Genomic DNA, 15027 nt, shown 5'->3' on the forward strand with positions numbered 1-15027 from the left:
GGGTCCCCACCTGTGCTAGATCCTCAGGTGCAGGCATCAGCTGAGTCTGCTCTGGCTCCTGAGGTGATGGAGGACCCATTGCCTGCAGGTGCTGTACTCTCAGCCCTGTCAGAGAAAGCTGAGGTTGCCTCTGGGTCCAGTAACCCTCCAGCCTTTCCTGAGCTGCAGAGGCTCAGGGCAGAGATGCGGAGGGAACTAAGTTCCTGCAGGAGGAGTGCTCGCCTCCAGGCCAGGAGAGGCAAGTCACCAGAGGATCGGGGCCGCCCTATGCCTCAGGGCAGATAAAAGCCAGCCAGCCCCAGTCCCAAGTTGTGGGAGCAACATTGTTGGTTGCCAGTACCGGCCTGAACCCTGTCCTGCTTTCCTGCCTGAGCTCCTGGCCTGCCCTGGCTCCCTGCTTGCAAGCCTGTTCCTGACTTCACCCGGCTCCCTGCCCTGCACCCAGCTTCAGCTACTACGGACTGCCATCCCGTTGCACCTTTGACCACGGACCGGACTTGGACCTCGCCTCTCGGGTAACCCACGGGACCAGCACAAAGCCACTGGAATGCATATTATTTGTCTTAATAATAATAATAATAATAATTTTTTATTTATATCCCGCCCTCCCCAGCCGAAGCCGGGCTTAGCGGAAGCCCCTGCTGAAGCCTGACCTATCCAGCGAATCCTAAAAATCTTGTCTTCTTTTAAGCAAGATGGAAACTTGCTCTAAATTTTTGTCTTATGATGGCAGAGGTGCAGCTGTGGACAATTTCTCCTAAAGTCGCAGGCACCAGAGACCACTTTGTTAATTAAAGATGGACTTTCTTAACTACACCACTCAGGCCCCCCCCCCCAAGTGCTGAGAGTAATTCAACTTCTATCCCGCCAACCTGATAATCAAGGAGCAAGTTCTGAAGTGTTGTGGAGGAAGGGAAGATTTCTGAGTGCACATTAGCTAACTTTATCCTGAGAAGAAGACTGCCTTCCTAACAAACCCTGCAAGATTGTGTGCTAGACTTGGACAGCAAGGGTTTGTGTTGGTTGTGTTGCGAGGCATTTCACCCACATCAAGAGTGGGGAGCAGCAGCTGTGGAGAGCTCATGGAATGGATGGTGTAAAACAAAACAAAAAAGAGTAACGCTTTTCACACCATTTCTGTTGTTTGTCCTCAGTGCACCATTCAGTTACTGAGCATAAATTCACGATAACTGATCAGATAACCCAGCAAAAAACATATTAGTATTAGTAGTAGTATTATAAGGGATCTCAAAATTCAGTAGTGAATTTCCCCTGTTCAGAGAAAAACTTGAATGAATAAGATGTATAATGTTACTGATTTTCAAACAAATCTGGAGTGGAGTCCCTAAGACATTTGAATGGTACCTTGTATGCCTCTTTCCAGCAACTCCTGGAGCCAAGCTGGTGCCAAATGTTTTGCTCTGCTTTCCTTTGGACCACATCAGTGAAGCTGAGAATGGGGTCTTGTCACCTGGGCAGACCAGGGCTTAAGCCCTGGAGAGGTCACTTCAGTGCTCTTAAAAAAAGCGGTTTGACTTCACCTCCCCCCCCCCACACACACCCAGGCGCACTCCATTGTCTTTTGAGACAGATGCATGCCAACAACAAATTTGGCAAACATTTTTTAAATGCACTGAAACAGTAAGTTAATTATGGTCACCTTTGAAGTAACCATGGCTCGCGGGTACAGCTCATGGCGAAGAGTAGGTGATCATTTCCTTGACTATCATTCCGCTTGTACATTTGCCATTCAAAGTCCCATTCTTTGTCACTACCCAGCTGAATACCAAAGCAATGAACGGCACTGCTAATAGAAACGGGAACCCTGCAAGAGAGAATATCACTTAGAACAGGCACCATGCAGTCCTTTGTTTCACAATTTAAAATAACCTATTGACATAATGAAATCTGTCACTATGGATGATGGAATTTCACATCATACACTGTGGTTGAGACAAAAGGAATTTAGAGTTCTCCATTTCAAAAAATGAGAATTTGCTAATTGGAAGATTCACATTTGGGAATGCTATACTCTTTTCTGATAAAATGGAGTATTCCTATAAAAACATTACCTAGGTACAAAGAGGACAACATCATGAGAATAATTAAGCCAAGTTTGAAATTTTGTGTTTTCAAATATTTAACTTGAGAATTCTGAAAATCTTTCAAATCTTCAACTAAGAAACTTCTGTGAATATTTCAGAAATATGTTTACGATCTCTCCTTTTTATTGAAAAGCTTTTGTTTTTATTGAAAAGCCTTTAGTATTTGTACTGTTTGTTAATTATGATAGAAAGCAGTCAATGGAGAAAACGATGAACATTACTTGGACTATTACAATTTCACTTATTTGTGCAGCAAAATGCTGTTCAAAGAACAACTGAACTTCTTCAACTATTACTTTGCTAATATGAACTGATGTGTTACTGTATTGCCATGTGTGAAGCTAACTTCCACCCCTCGTTCACACTCTAATTGTGGCCCCTTCCAAATGAATCAACACCTAACGCAAAGAAAAACCTACTCAGCCATTCTGTGTACTGAATAACCGTGGGTTGTTTTTTTTTATGAAGGGTTTTGTGAAAATTTCACTCGCTCCAATACACGACAGCCTGGATAGATTAGTTGGTTAGAGCATGGTGCTGATGATAATGCCAAGGTTGCAGGTTCAATCCCCGTATGGGACAGCGGCATATTCCTGCATTGCAGGTGTGTTAGGGGTCCCTTCCAATTCTATGATTCTTTATAACCAAATATGTATCTGACCTGTCAGAAGGGGAAGAAAATCCTTTTTACTGAACCCCAGCAGGAATCATCCGTAACCAGCTAGTATTTTCAGTCGTAAATTTGCAGACAGATATTATGCACCATACTCACTCAAAATCGGGGTCGTTCATCCACTTGGTGAAGATTTCGGAAGCTAGGTCTAAACAGTCACGGACCCCCAACCAACATGCAGTTTTTATAATGGTTCGTATGCCCCTTTTTGGAAGAAAGAACAAAATGTAAATGAATAAATAAAAGGAGACAGACAGAAAAACATATTACCATATTTTTCGCTCTATAGGATGCACTTTTTCCCCTCCAAAAATTAAGGGGAAATGTGTCTGCATCCTATGGAGTGAATGCAGGCTCCTTGGCTTCAGCGATAGCAACGCGAAGCCTCCAGAACGCAGCGGGAACTTGCGCTGCGCTCCGGAGGTTTCAGGTTCCTTTTGCTGAAGCCAGAGGGCAAGACTCTCCTGGCTTCAGCAGAGAGAGCTGTGCAGCGCCCCTTCAGCGAAGCGGGAGGAGAAATGGAAGGGGCTCTGTTTCTCCTGCCGCTTCACTGAAGGGGCGCTGAGCAGAGAGGGGGAGAATTTTTTTTCTCTTGTTCTCCCCCTCTAAAACAAGGTGCGTCCTATGGTCGGGTGTGTCCTATAGAGTGAAAAATATAGTAAATGTGTTGCATCCCCCCCAAAAAAGGGGGGGAGTTGATGTGAACTAATGCACCATCACTGGAGTCACCTGAAACTGCATCCTCTGCAGGCACCTTTGGGCACCTGAGTTTTTATGTGAGTTTATTTATAGGGAATGGCCATGGCCCATTGGTAGAGCATCTGCTTTGAATTCAAGTACCAGTTTGCCAGCATCTCCAGGTAAGGCTAGGAAAGGTTACCTGTCTGAAACCCTGGAGAGTTGCTGCCAGTTACGTGTATACAGTACATAGAGCTAGATAAACCAATAAGGCAGCTTTCTATGTTCCTATTGTCCAGTTTATCTGCTCTCATCGGGACTGCACAATCTGATTTCAGAAGTAGGGTGGGATTTATGAGTGAATAGTTCTGTTTCTGTGCATGGGGTTCGGCCAGGTGGCTTTTTAATTTCTTCCAAATTTGCAATTCTATCCCGTGGTTGAATAGATTCCCAGTCTATGTTCATATGCTTGGATGACAGGGCAACTCGAACAACTAGCACTAAATTTACAAGACCGGGGACAGGATAGGGTGGAGGTGGGAAATCACAGAAGGATTTGTGGCTGTAACTAGCAGGAATTTTTTTAAGGAAAGGTCAGTAATGAAGTAGCCCTAGCACGGTACAGCTGATAGACATAAACTGATGGCTTACCTTTATGTTGCACATTCCATGATAAGGATGCTGGTTTATTAAAAAAATTAAGGACTTACACAGTATAAAATTCATCTTCCAGTACTTCAAAGCTCTGACGAAGGAGATTAGTATAATGATGACATATTGGTGAAATCCTTGTTAAGAAATATTTCTTTGGAGAAAAGAGAAAGATGTAACATATAGATGAACTCTACTTTTATTACGTTTCTTCTAATACAAACAGCACAATCTTTTCATATCTACTCAGAAGTCCCACTGAAATAAATTTTCTTTTTGTTCCAGGTAAGCATGTATAGGGACTGCACACAGCCTTAAGTAGATAACCTAGGTTAAGGTACTGTGGTTTTCATTTTAGCATTCTCCTTTTCCTCCTCCAATATTTATTTTATTATTATTTCCTTTGTCTACATTTGATAGAAAGCCTGTTTGGACAAGGATATTTCCCCCATGTGTTCTGTACAATATTTAGTGTTTTAGACACTGAATGGCAATAACAACGATTATAGCAGAGATTATTATATCTAATTTATATTAAAATATGGGCCTGCAATGTCAAAAAAATTATTTCACTGACGAAATAACAGAACATATTGCTGCTGCTTGTGTGAATGTTTTTTTCTACTTAGAATGAGGATGGAAATAACACATAATTCCTAAGTGGACAGCAAGACATATAGCTAATTCTTTGGATGTTACATTAATGGCCACTTTTCTGCATGCATTCAAATGGGGAAATGTCACACCAGCAAGTATCTGTACTCATTGTAAAATAAGCACCCTAAATTTCAGAATTTAGATACCTTTAAAACTGGGTATAATTCATAATCCCTCTGAATGAGCCCCCAACTCTCAACTTCTAGATGATGCAGTACCGATTCCCACACTAAGGCATCGTCTTCCTTTTCAAGGTACTTAGTTAAATATAGTGGAGTATCATACTCAGTATAACCAGACCTATATTAAAAGAAATCATATTTAAGCAACGCATACAAGCAGCTATGTACATATGTGTATGGGTGTTTTCATTATTAGACAATGATTACGAGCAAATAAATGGTCTGCTCTTGAAATACTTTAAAGAGAGCTCACAAAAGAATATTCTGCTAGGGCAGGGGTCAGTAACCTTTTTCAGCCGTGGGTTGGTCCAACGTCCCTCAGACCATGTGCTGGGCCGGACTATATGGGGGGGGGAATGAACAAATTCCTATGCCCCACAAATAACCCAGAGATGCATTTTAAATAAAAGCACACATTCTACTCATGTAAAAACAAGCTGATTCCTGGACCATCTGTGGGCCGGATTGAGAAGGCGATTGGGCCACATCCAGCAGCCCGTGGGCCTTAGGTTGCCTACCCCTGTGCTAGGGGAATGCTGGGTTGTTTACAAACTGAAGTGTCTCCATTTAGAAATGATATGCAAAGAGTCCTTTATATGAAAGCAGATTCTACTGAAATCCACGGAACTTGCTTCCATGCAAAGTTCATGATCCGGCGAATGTGAAGCCGTGATTCACCGTGGGGCCATTTGCACATGTGTAGCTTCACATTTGTCAGTTATAGGAAGTGAAAGTTTAAAAAGCTTCGATGGGCATCCAGAGCTGAGAAAATCCCCAGACACTGAGGTCTATGAGTGGTTTCCAGGGAATGAGTGCTCACACCTCCCTTTGTGGGCGCCCTTTGCGGGACCGCACACAGCACACACACACACACCGGGCCAGCTGGTTGGGCTGGCCCACTCCCTGTGCTAGTCACTGGGGGTTCCCGCCAAACCCCACTTAACCTATCAGCATCGTGTGGAGGCGGGGCCAGTTGCATAAATAGGCGGCGGAGCCAGCAGCAACCATGCAGTCGGCTCTGGAGCTTCACTCACTCACCCACCCTTCCCTTTGCTTAATGCTTGTTTGCTGGTTAACCATTTCCCTTCCTGTTCAGCGGGCGCTGCTACGGTCTTTTGATGGTTGCTGTTGAAGAGCCGGGAAGGAATTCCCCTGCATTGGCAGGTTTTGACTTCCCCGTAGCAACTGTCACAACTTTGGCGGTTTGAGGACTTGAGCGGAATCCTTTGGTCTATCTTCCCTAAATGGGGAGGAGTGGTGACTCACACACTCCCGCGACCAAGATTCCAGGGTCCCCTCTTAAAGGGGTTTATGAAAAGAGTCACTGGCCACACATTGAAAGGTTATCAGTGAACTCCCCTGCATTGAGCGGATATGGGGTGGGCTGCTGCGTACACAAGCATCTTGCAGTGCACCCTTCCATATCCCATTCACCCTGAGGAGTCCCAGTTTCCCCGGCTGGGGGGCTGGGAGGGATACATGCCCAATGTCTAAGCTGAGGTCTTCCTGCATCTGAAAGGTTTAATAAAGTTGTGGCCAATTTTTAATTCCCTAACACCTTGTCACAAGCCGTTATTCCTTCTGGTGGTCTCTCGGAGTCAGGGGGTCGTCGCCTGGGCACGCAATGTTATTTAAGCTTGAATCCAAGTGAAATCAATCAGATTCAAGCACAAACTTAAATTTCTAAGGAACTTTAGTGACAGCAATGCAATAGGAGAAACTTCATGCGGAAGCAGCTTCCCACATGAAGGGTCTACACTGACATACCTGAAATCACACAACAGCAAGGGAAGCTTCATAACCCAAATCACTTCCTACACGGTGCTGCACCCCACACAGTGTAACTAATGTGGCAATCTGGCATTATGACCCCAGCTTTAATGGTTTATGTGTCAGGACACAAATGGAGGAAAGTCCCAGCAGAATTAGGTGCAGCAGACAGCAGTGTATTATATACTCACAGTTCAAATATTATTGAATGGTGATATTCCAGGCAGGCAATTTATAGGAGGAGGAAGCGGAGCTGGAAGCAGAGTCAGGAAGCAGGTTGAGGCTGGAGAAGGGAGGCCAGGTGGGCTGGACTCAGAACTGGAGCAAAGAGAGGGCAGGAGCAAGACACAGGCTAGAGGCAGACCAGGAAGCACATGTTTGGAGTGTAGGATCAAAGTTGTCTATGAGAACTCGCTATGTGATCGGCTGCTGGCTGCACAGGCAAAAACTTCTATGAGTAAGGTTCTAATTCTAAGCACACCAAGGAGTCTGCTGCGTCAAACTTGCTTCTGAGTAAGCAGCTTAAAAGTGTGCTGCAAATTATACATTTGGGGGACAAATAGGGCAGGCCTTCATTAAGAGAGTCTGTGTACTGGTCCAGTAAACGCTTCCGCTGCGCAACCAGCAACAGTTCTCTTTGCAGAGCATTAATTAAGTCCAGTGCAGAGATTCTTGTTGCAGTACAAGCTTCAGAGTCTCAGCAGCAAAGAAATAACGACACAGGGAAGCCTGTCTTTCCAAAGACAGGTTTATTGCAGAAAGATAACAGAAACACCTCCGGAGCTTTCAGACATTTTTGCTTCATGCCCCCAAGAGGCAGAGAAAACAAACACTCTTTATATACTGAGCAACTTAACAACATAACGAGCTTCACTACTTAAAGTGACATGACATTGCTAACTTGCCAGCGTCTTAGGTTTCACACCCTAACACCCCCTCTCGCTGGCAATACAAAACCAAAATTACTTCAGACCCATTTCTTCACAAAAGTTTTCATGCCGCTGAAACCCAAGCGGTTTTGTAAAACCATCAGCTTGATTTTCATGACTGGGACAGTAATTTAATTTAACAATTCCTGCTTTTACCGTTTGACAAACATTTTGAAAGCGGATATCCAAATGTTTTGTACGACCTTTAAACTGCCCATTTTGTGCTAACTTAAGACACGGTTGATTATCACCCCATACAGTGATTGGAGTGATGGCCTTTTCATACATCTCTTGTGCCAAGCATTTGTAAAATTCTAGATCTCTACATAACTCAGATAAGGCACAGAACTCAGCTTCTGTTGACGACAAAGCAATCAGGTTCTGTTTCTTGGATCTCCACCCAATCAGAGAGTTACCAAATTTTATTACACAGCCAGACACTGATTTTCTATCCTTTAAATTTCCCCAATCACTATCTGCCCAACAAGTAATCTGTGCTTGTCCTTCAGAAGATAATTCAAGGCAAAAATCTTTAGTGTATTGTAAATATCTTAACACTCTTTGAATTCCTTTCCATGCATTTACACTAGGTTTTGAAGCTTCTCTGCTGAGTAAGTTAACAGCGTAAGCAATGTCTGGTCTACTCCATTGCGAAAGATGAAGTAAGCTTCCCAGTGCTGACTGAAAGATTTCAGCACGCTTGAATTCAGCACTATCCTTGAACTCATTGTCTTTTACAAAACCCATTTCCATTGGTGTTCTAACACCTGCACACTCCGTCATGCCAAACTTTTTCAACATTTGCAATATCTTGCCTTTTTGATTCAGTAGAAAACTGCCATTTTTGGTCCTATCTATCTGAACACCAAGATAGACCTTTACATCACCAAGATTCTTAACTTTGAAGTGTTTATTTAACTCTTTGGCTAGTTTTTTTTTTACTTGTTCTTGTGTCTTTGAAGTATAAATCAGGTCATCTACATAAACAAGCAAAGATTCTTGAGCATCTCCTGAACCTCTGAAATATAAGCAATTGTCAGCCTTGCTCCTGCTAAAACCAATGCCTACCAAAACGTCATTCAAACACTCATTCCAATTATGAGCAGATTGCTTGAGTCCATAAATAGATTTATGTAGTTTCCATACCTGATTTGATTTACCAGCTTTCAATCCTGGCGGTAGCTCCATATAGAGCTCTTCAGCCAAGTCTGAATGAAGATAAGCTGTAGAGACATCAAATTGATTCACTTTGAACCCTTTCTGAGCAGCAACTGCTAATAGTGCCCGAAGGGTTTCACTCCTTGAAGTGGGTGCATAGACTTCGGAATAATGTAACCCCTTTCTTTGAGTAAAACCTCGAGCTACAAGCCTTGCTTTGTACTCTGGTTTCCCCATCGCTGTTGTCTTTATCCTGTACACCCACCTACAACTTACTGCCTTGGTACCTTCTGGCAGTTTGGTGATGGAAAACACACCCAGTTCTTTCATAGAATTCAACTCTTTTTGCATGGCCTCACGCCACCTACTGGCCTCCTCCTGGGGTAATTGCTCAACCTCCTCAAAACTTTCAGGTTCGCAATTTGCCAAACCAGCCCAAACACTAATAGCTTGGTACCTTTCAGGAGGTATACCTTTGTTGGCACGCTTGGAACGCCTTAACGGTTCCTGCGATGTTCCTTCAGTTTCCCCCTCTGACCCAGAATCACTAGTCGTCACCTGTTTGTCACTAGTAGTTGAAGAACTTTCTGATTCTGACTTTACACGTCTCTCTTGCTGTACGGGTGAACTTTTAGAGCTAGAAGATTCTGACTTTATAGACTTGGGTGAACTAGACGATTTCTCACCCTCGTCCTCAGACTCAAATTCCTCAGCCTGTTCTGGAACTAATGCCTGCCCTGGGGCCTGAGTTTCATTGTTACTGTTCACCACATCAAATAGTATGTCAGGATTTCCATGAATTTTATTCCAACCATCCTGTTCACAAAATTCCGCACTTCTGCTGATTGTGATTTTTGTTTGATTGCCTTCTACATTCACAAATCTCCAACCTTTTGTGTTGGCTTGATAACCACAGAAAAGCATTTCTTTCAATCTAGGATCGCCTTTCCTACGTTGTGCCCTAGGCACCAGCACATAAGCACGACATCCAAAAACTCTTAGATGATCAATTTTTGGTTTTTTCCTAAATAGCATGAAGTAAGGAGTGTTGCCTACTGTGCTATTGTACACTCTGTTAAAAGTATAATTCGCATACAGTGCAGCCTCAGCCCAAAACCGCTGTGGAAGTCCAGAATCAAACAGCAAAGCAGCAATGGCTTCCTGTAATGTTCGAAATTTTCTTTCGGCAACTGCATTCTCCTGTGGTGAATAGGGATTGGTAAGTCTATGAACTATACCTTTCCTTTTTAACCACGTCTCCAGCGTGTGGTTCACATATTCCCCACCACGATCTGATTGTATTTTACGCACCCTGGTGTCAAATTTACATTCGACTTCTTCAATCCAATCCATCAGGATGGAAGCTGCTTGTGATTTTTCTTTCAGAAAGAAAACCCAACTAGCCCTTGAAAAATCATCCACCAAAATTTGCATAAATCTCGCACCTCCAAGCGATTTGACTGGCATAGGGCCACACACGTCTGTGTGCACAAGTTCAAAGGGTTTCTTGCTTACTCTATCAGATCTAGGATAGTTACATGTCTTAACCTTAGCATGTTTACAAGCACAACAATCCAGAAAATTTGGACAGGGTTTAATGTTACACTCCTCAGCTAAATCTGGCATCTTGCTTACATACTTAAAGCATATATGAGCTAACCTTCTGTGTAGTAGATGTGCACAACCTGTATGAGGAGCCTTATTTACACACTTAGCTTGCGCTTCACCTGTTGAACATCTACCTACTGCTAACTGCTCTTCATCCAAAACAAAAAGCCCATCCTCACAGGGAATTTTAACTAGCTCCTTCCCCTGTTTCGAAATGGTGCACACATCATTTTCAAACTCAACCTTAAAACCACTTTTTACCAGGCATGACACACTCAAAAGTCCATTCTTCATTCCTGGAAGAACGAAAACAGGAAGGTTAGTTTGCAAACAATTAACATAAATTGTGCCTTTAAGGTTCATTTCTCGTTTACTATTGTCTGCTATAGTCACAGTTTTTGCAACTGGCAATGTCTTGCAGTTCATCAAGCTGCCACTAGATGTCGCTGGAACTAAATTGTGACTTGCTCCACTGTCAATTATCCACTTCAAGGTTTGTTGGCTCCTTTTAGGACTCTGTTGTGCTGCCATTGCAGATAGTCCCTTATCAGCACCTGCTCCCCCTCTGGATCGTTGATTCTTGTAGTTCTCACTTCGTCTTCCCCTGTAGCTCCGGAAACTGACCTTGGACTGTTGAAATTCCTGTTGCTTTTCTGGACACTTTGCTATCAAATGAAACCTGCTGCCACATCGAAAACATGACTTGCTGGCCATAGCAGACACTTGTGAGGCTTCCTTACAGCTCTGCCTGCTAGTTCCCCCACGCTCTATGGTGGCTCTAAGGTGAATTCGCCTAAGAGCTTCCCAAATTTCAAATGCAGACCTTAAATTTTCCACATGAGGTAATTGGGAATCGTCTATCGATACCATCAACATGCATCTAGCTTTAGTGTCCATTTTATCATGTTCCCTGTTCTGAGCATGTGCAGCAGCCTGTTGCTCTGCTGTGGCATCTGCTGCAACAGCCACAAATGGCTTTCGCCTCTGGACATAGTCAGCCCACACTTCTTTGGCTTCCAACCAGACTTGAGCCCTCTTAGACCACTGCACGTAATTAGCAGAGTTCAACTTTGTAAAGGGAACCTGGAAATTTTCCACTGCCATTCTTGGGGTCTGCTGCTACTCCCTCTGTGTGCCCTTGCTTCTCTTTCCCCTTGGGATTTGTTTTACTCACTTTTCAGACGCCTCCAGCCTCCTCTGAAGCCTTTTAAACTTTTTTTCCTCCGTCTCTTCACTAGCAACCTACCACCGTCCTCTGGTTTTATTAACAAAACAAAAACACAACGGGAGGTCAAGCTAGCCTTTTGCAGCTAATGAAGCTGTAAATCTTCACTTACGCAGCTCTCTCAACTTTCTGCAGCCTCTCAGTTCCTTTAAGAGCTGGATTTACTACCAAGCCGGTCTTCTCTCATCCGAAAGCTGCTCTCACTTTCTCTGCACACAATACAGCTGTAGAAACGTAGAAGGAGCCATAACCTAAGAGAGTCTGTGTACTGGTCCAGTAAACGCTTCCGCTGCGCAACCAGCAACAGTTCTCTTTGCAGAGCATTAATTAAGTCCAGTGCAGAGATTCTTGTTGCAGTACAAGCTTCAGAGTCTCAGCAGCAAAGAAATAACGACACAGGGAAGCCTGTCTTTCCAAAGACAGGTTTATTGCAGAAAGATAACAGAAACACCTCCGGAGCTTTCAGACATTTTTGCTTCATGCCCCCAAGAGGCAGAGAAAACAAACACTCTTTATATACTGAGCAACTTAACAACATAACGAGCTTCACTACTTAAAGTGACATGACATTGCTAACTTGCCAGCGTCTTAGGTTTCACACCCTAACATTCATTATGGTCAGTGTATACCTTAGCTGATTAAACAGAACAGTGAAGGAAAAACTGTAACAGGCTAAGAAAGCCAAGCTGTTAGCCTGAGTCCTAGCAAGTCCAGATTTCAGATTTATGGACAAAGATCCTGAGTTATAAATAAATCCCAAACATTTCTTTTATTTTCAGGCAAACCTCTGCTTCTAGAAGAAATACCGGTATTTTTCAGTCAAAAAATTGAACTAATTATTCCTCTACTCTACTGTAACGCTGCATCAATAGTGCCAGAATCCATAGGCATGTGTATTGTAGCACAGGGGTAGGGAAGCTCAGTCGGTAGAGCATGAGACTCAGGGTTGCGGGTTTGAGCCCCGCGTTGGGTGGATGATTCCTGCATTTGCAGGGAGTTGAACTAGATGAACCTCATGGTTCCTTCCAACTCTACAAGTCTATGATTCTAAATCTGTGGGAACCTCTGGCCCATGGGACAAACTTGGTCTGCAAGGTCATTGCTCCCTAACCACCTGACATCAGGTGTGGGGCAGGCAGATACACAGCTGATCCCTGCAGAAAGCTGATGCACAGAGGGTTCAATCCTGCTTGGTTCTCACACAGCAAAACCCTGCAGAAAGCAGGACTGACACCCACCGGCTGCCGTCAGCGAATGGGCAGGGAACTCTATCCTGTTTTGTCACTATCTCCCCCTAGCCCCATAGGCCAACTTTGAGAGAGAGGTGGGACCACCGCTTGTCAATCACCAGGCATCATTATGACCTCAGATGATTGACAGCTGGGTGAGCCCACTCACCTGTCAGAATTGGCCCACAGGATGGTGGTGGGGCAAGAGAAATATCTGGCCCACCAGGTCAAAATGTGTCATGCCTCACGCCCAATACATGCAGACAACAGTTGCTGCATAGAGGTAAAGAAAGAGATCTTTATTCCAGCACATAATGGTACAGGCTTGGCAGTGGACACAAGATGTTCAGGACTGCACAGAAGCAACCAAGATGTACCAACAGTCTCCATGCACTGCCTGTCAAGTTTTTAAAGACAAGGCATGGCATGCTCAGTTGCAAAATTTGGCTTTGTGACTGATGGGATTGCAAACAAGCACTCCTCTGGAAACTGGCCTGCCTAGTTTCAGGCTATAATACTGCACTGGTCCACCCCAGGTGCCGGAGGGGGTTGCTACGCTGCTGTTCCCCCTTGGCGATCCATGGCTCTCCCCAGTCTCCTCTGAAACTCTCTGTTCTACTGGGAGGTTGGGGTGGGGAGAAGCCAGCATTCCTGCTCCCCTTTCCCAAGTGGTTCCCAAGTCAAGGAACACCAGAAAGAGACCCTGCTCCTGTATCAGGGCCTGTCGACCGAATCCCAACGGAGCTGCAGGGCTCATGGAACCAAAAGGTTTTTCACTCCTTTTCCAGCAGCTAATCTGCTTGCGCATTTACACTGGTTGAGGAAAAACAAAATAAAAAAAAATTCCTTCCAGTAGCACCTTAAAGACCAACTAAGTTAGTTCTTGGTATGAGCTTTCGTGTGCATGCACACTTCTTCAGATACACTGAAACAGAAGTCACCAGGCCCTTCTATATAGTGAGAAGGTGGGGAGGGGTATTACTCAGAAGGGTGGTGGGAATGGGTGATTGGCAGATAGCTGTGATGAGCCTGTTGACGACTCTTAACGACTGCAATAGGTCTTACAGGAAAAAGCAAGGGGTGAGAAGGTGAAAAATGGCTTTGTCATGTATAATGAGATAAGAATCCAATGTCTTTGTTCAGACCAGGTCTCTCCATGGTTTTAAGTTTGGTAATAAGTTGCAATTCAGCAGCTTCTCTTTCCAGTCTATTTCTGAAATTCCTTTGTAATAGAACAGCTACTTTGAGATCTTGTATAGAATGTCATGTATAGAAAGAGAAGCTGCTGAATTGCAACTTATTACCAAACTTAAAACCATGGAGAGACCTGGTCTGAACAAAGACATTGGATTCTTACCCCTCCCCACCTTCTCACTATATAGAAGGGTCTGGTGACTTCTGTTTCGGTGTATCTGAAGAAGTGTGCATGCACACGAAAGCTCATACCAAGAACTAACTTAGTTGGTCTTTAAGGTGCTACTGGAAGGAATTTTTTGTTTTATTTTGTTTTGACTATGGCAGACCAACACGGCTACCTATCTGTAACTGGTTGAGGAAGTAAGCCAGTGATGGCCAAACTTGGCCCTCCAGCTTTTTTGGGGACTACAACTCCCATCATCCCCAGCAAACAGGACCAGTGGTCAGGGATGATGGGAATTGTAGTCCCAAAACAGCTGGAGGGCCAAGTTTGGCCATCGCTGGAGTAAGCCAAGGGGAAAGGAAGGTGGGGGAGCTCTTTCACTGAATTTGCAGCTGTGATCATCATAGCTGGTGAAGCTATTCTAAGGAACTGGGGAAACTGCAGCCTAACATAGGACAACATTATCCATGTCCACTTTCCCCTTAACTCTTTTGTGCTAAGCACCCTGCACTCTCAAAGCAAAAGGTGGTGCAGAAGAAGGGGTGTGTGTGTGCGTGTGTGTGTGTGTGTGTAAAGAAGCAGACAGAAGTGGGAAAAGTATGGAGCTCATTTACAAATACAGCAAAAACCTGTCTTTGGGAGGTATGCTTACCATCGCAGCTCAAAGGCATCTCCGAACAGTTGGAATCTGCTTACAGAAGGAATGGCCTGCAAAAGAGCATCCATTAAATCTACATGTTCAAAAGGTCCAAACAGTTCATTAAATACGTCTACTGCATTTCCAGATATTCACAAGAATCTG

The 15027-nt window shown here is 44.0% G+C and overlaps 1 protein-coding gene and 1 long non-coding RNA gene across 2 annotated transcripts in view; both read right to left on the reverse strand.

Annotated features, from left to right (window-relative positions):
* The window catches only part of LVRN (laeverin), a gene marked incomplete at its 5' end in the record, with an annotated part of 39199 nt that overhangs the window by 4658 nt on the left and 19514 nt on the right, over nt 1-15027 (reverse strand). The window contains 5 exons of the mRNA XM_079995395.1: nt 1661-1825; nt 2878-2982; nt 4167-4261; nt 4911-5064; nt 14878-14933. Of these exons, the coding sequence (XP_079851521.1) occupies nt 1661-1825; nt 2878-2982; nt 4167-4261; nt 4911-5064; nt 14878-14933 (575 nt within the window). The remainder of the gene's footprint in view (nt 1-1660; nt 1826-2877; nt 2983-4166; nt 4262-4910; nt 5065-14877; nt 14934-15027) is intronic.
* On the reverse strand, nt 7070-13684 carry LOC307226881. The gene is made up of 2 exons (XR_013843649.1): nt 12244-13684; nt 7070-7286 (listed from the first exon to the last, which is right to left on the reverse strand). It is a non-coding gene; the product is annotated as an uncharacterized lncRNA (long non-coding RNA).

The sequence above is a fragment of the Podarcis cretensis genome, assembly GCF_951804945.1.
Source record: "Podarcis cretensis genome assembly, chromosome: 11".
Lineage (NCBI taxonomy): Eukaryota > Metazoa > Chordata > Lepidosauria > Squamata > Lacertidae > Podarcis > Podarcis cretensis.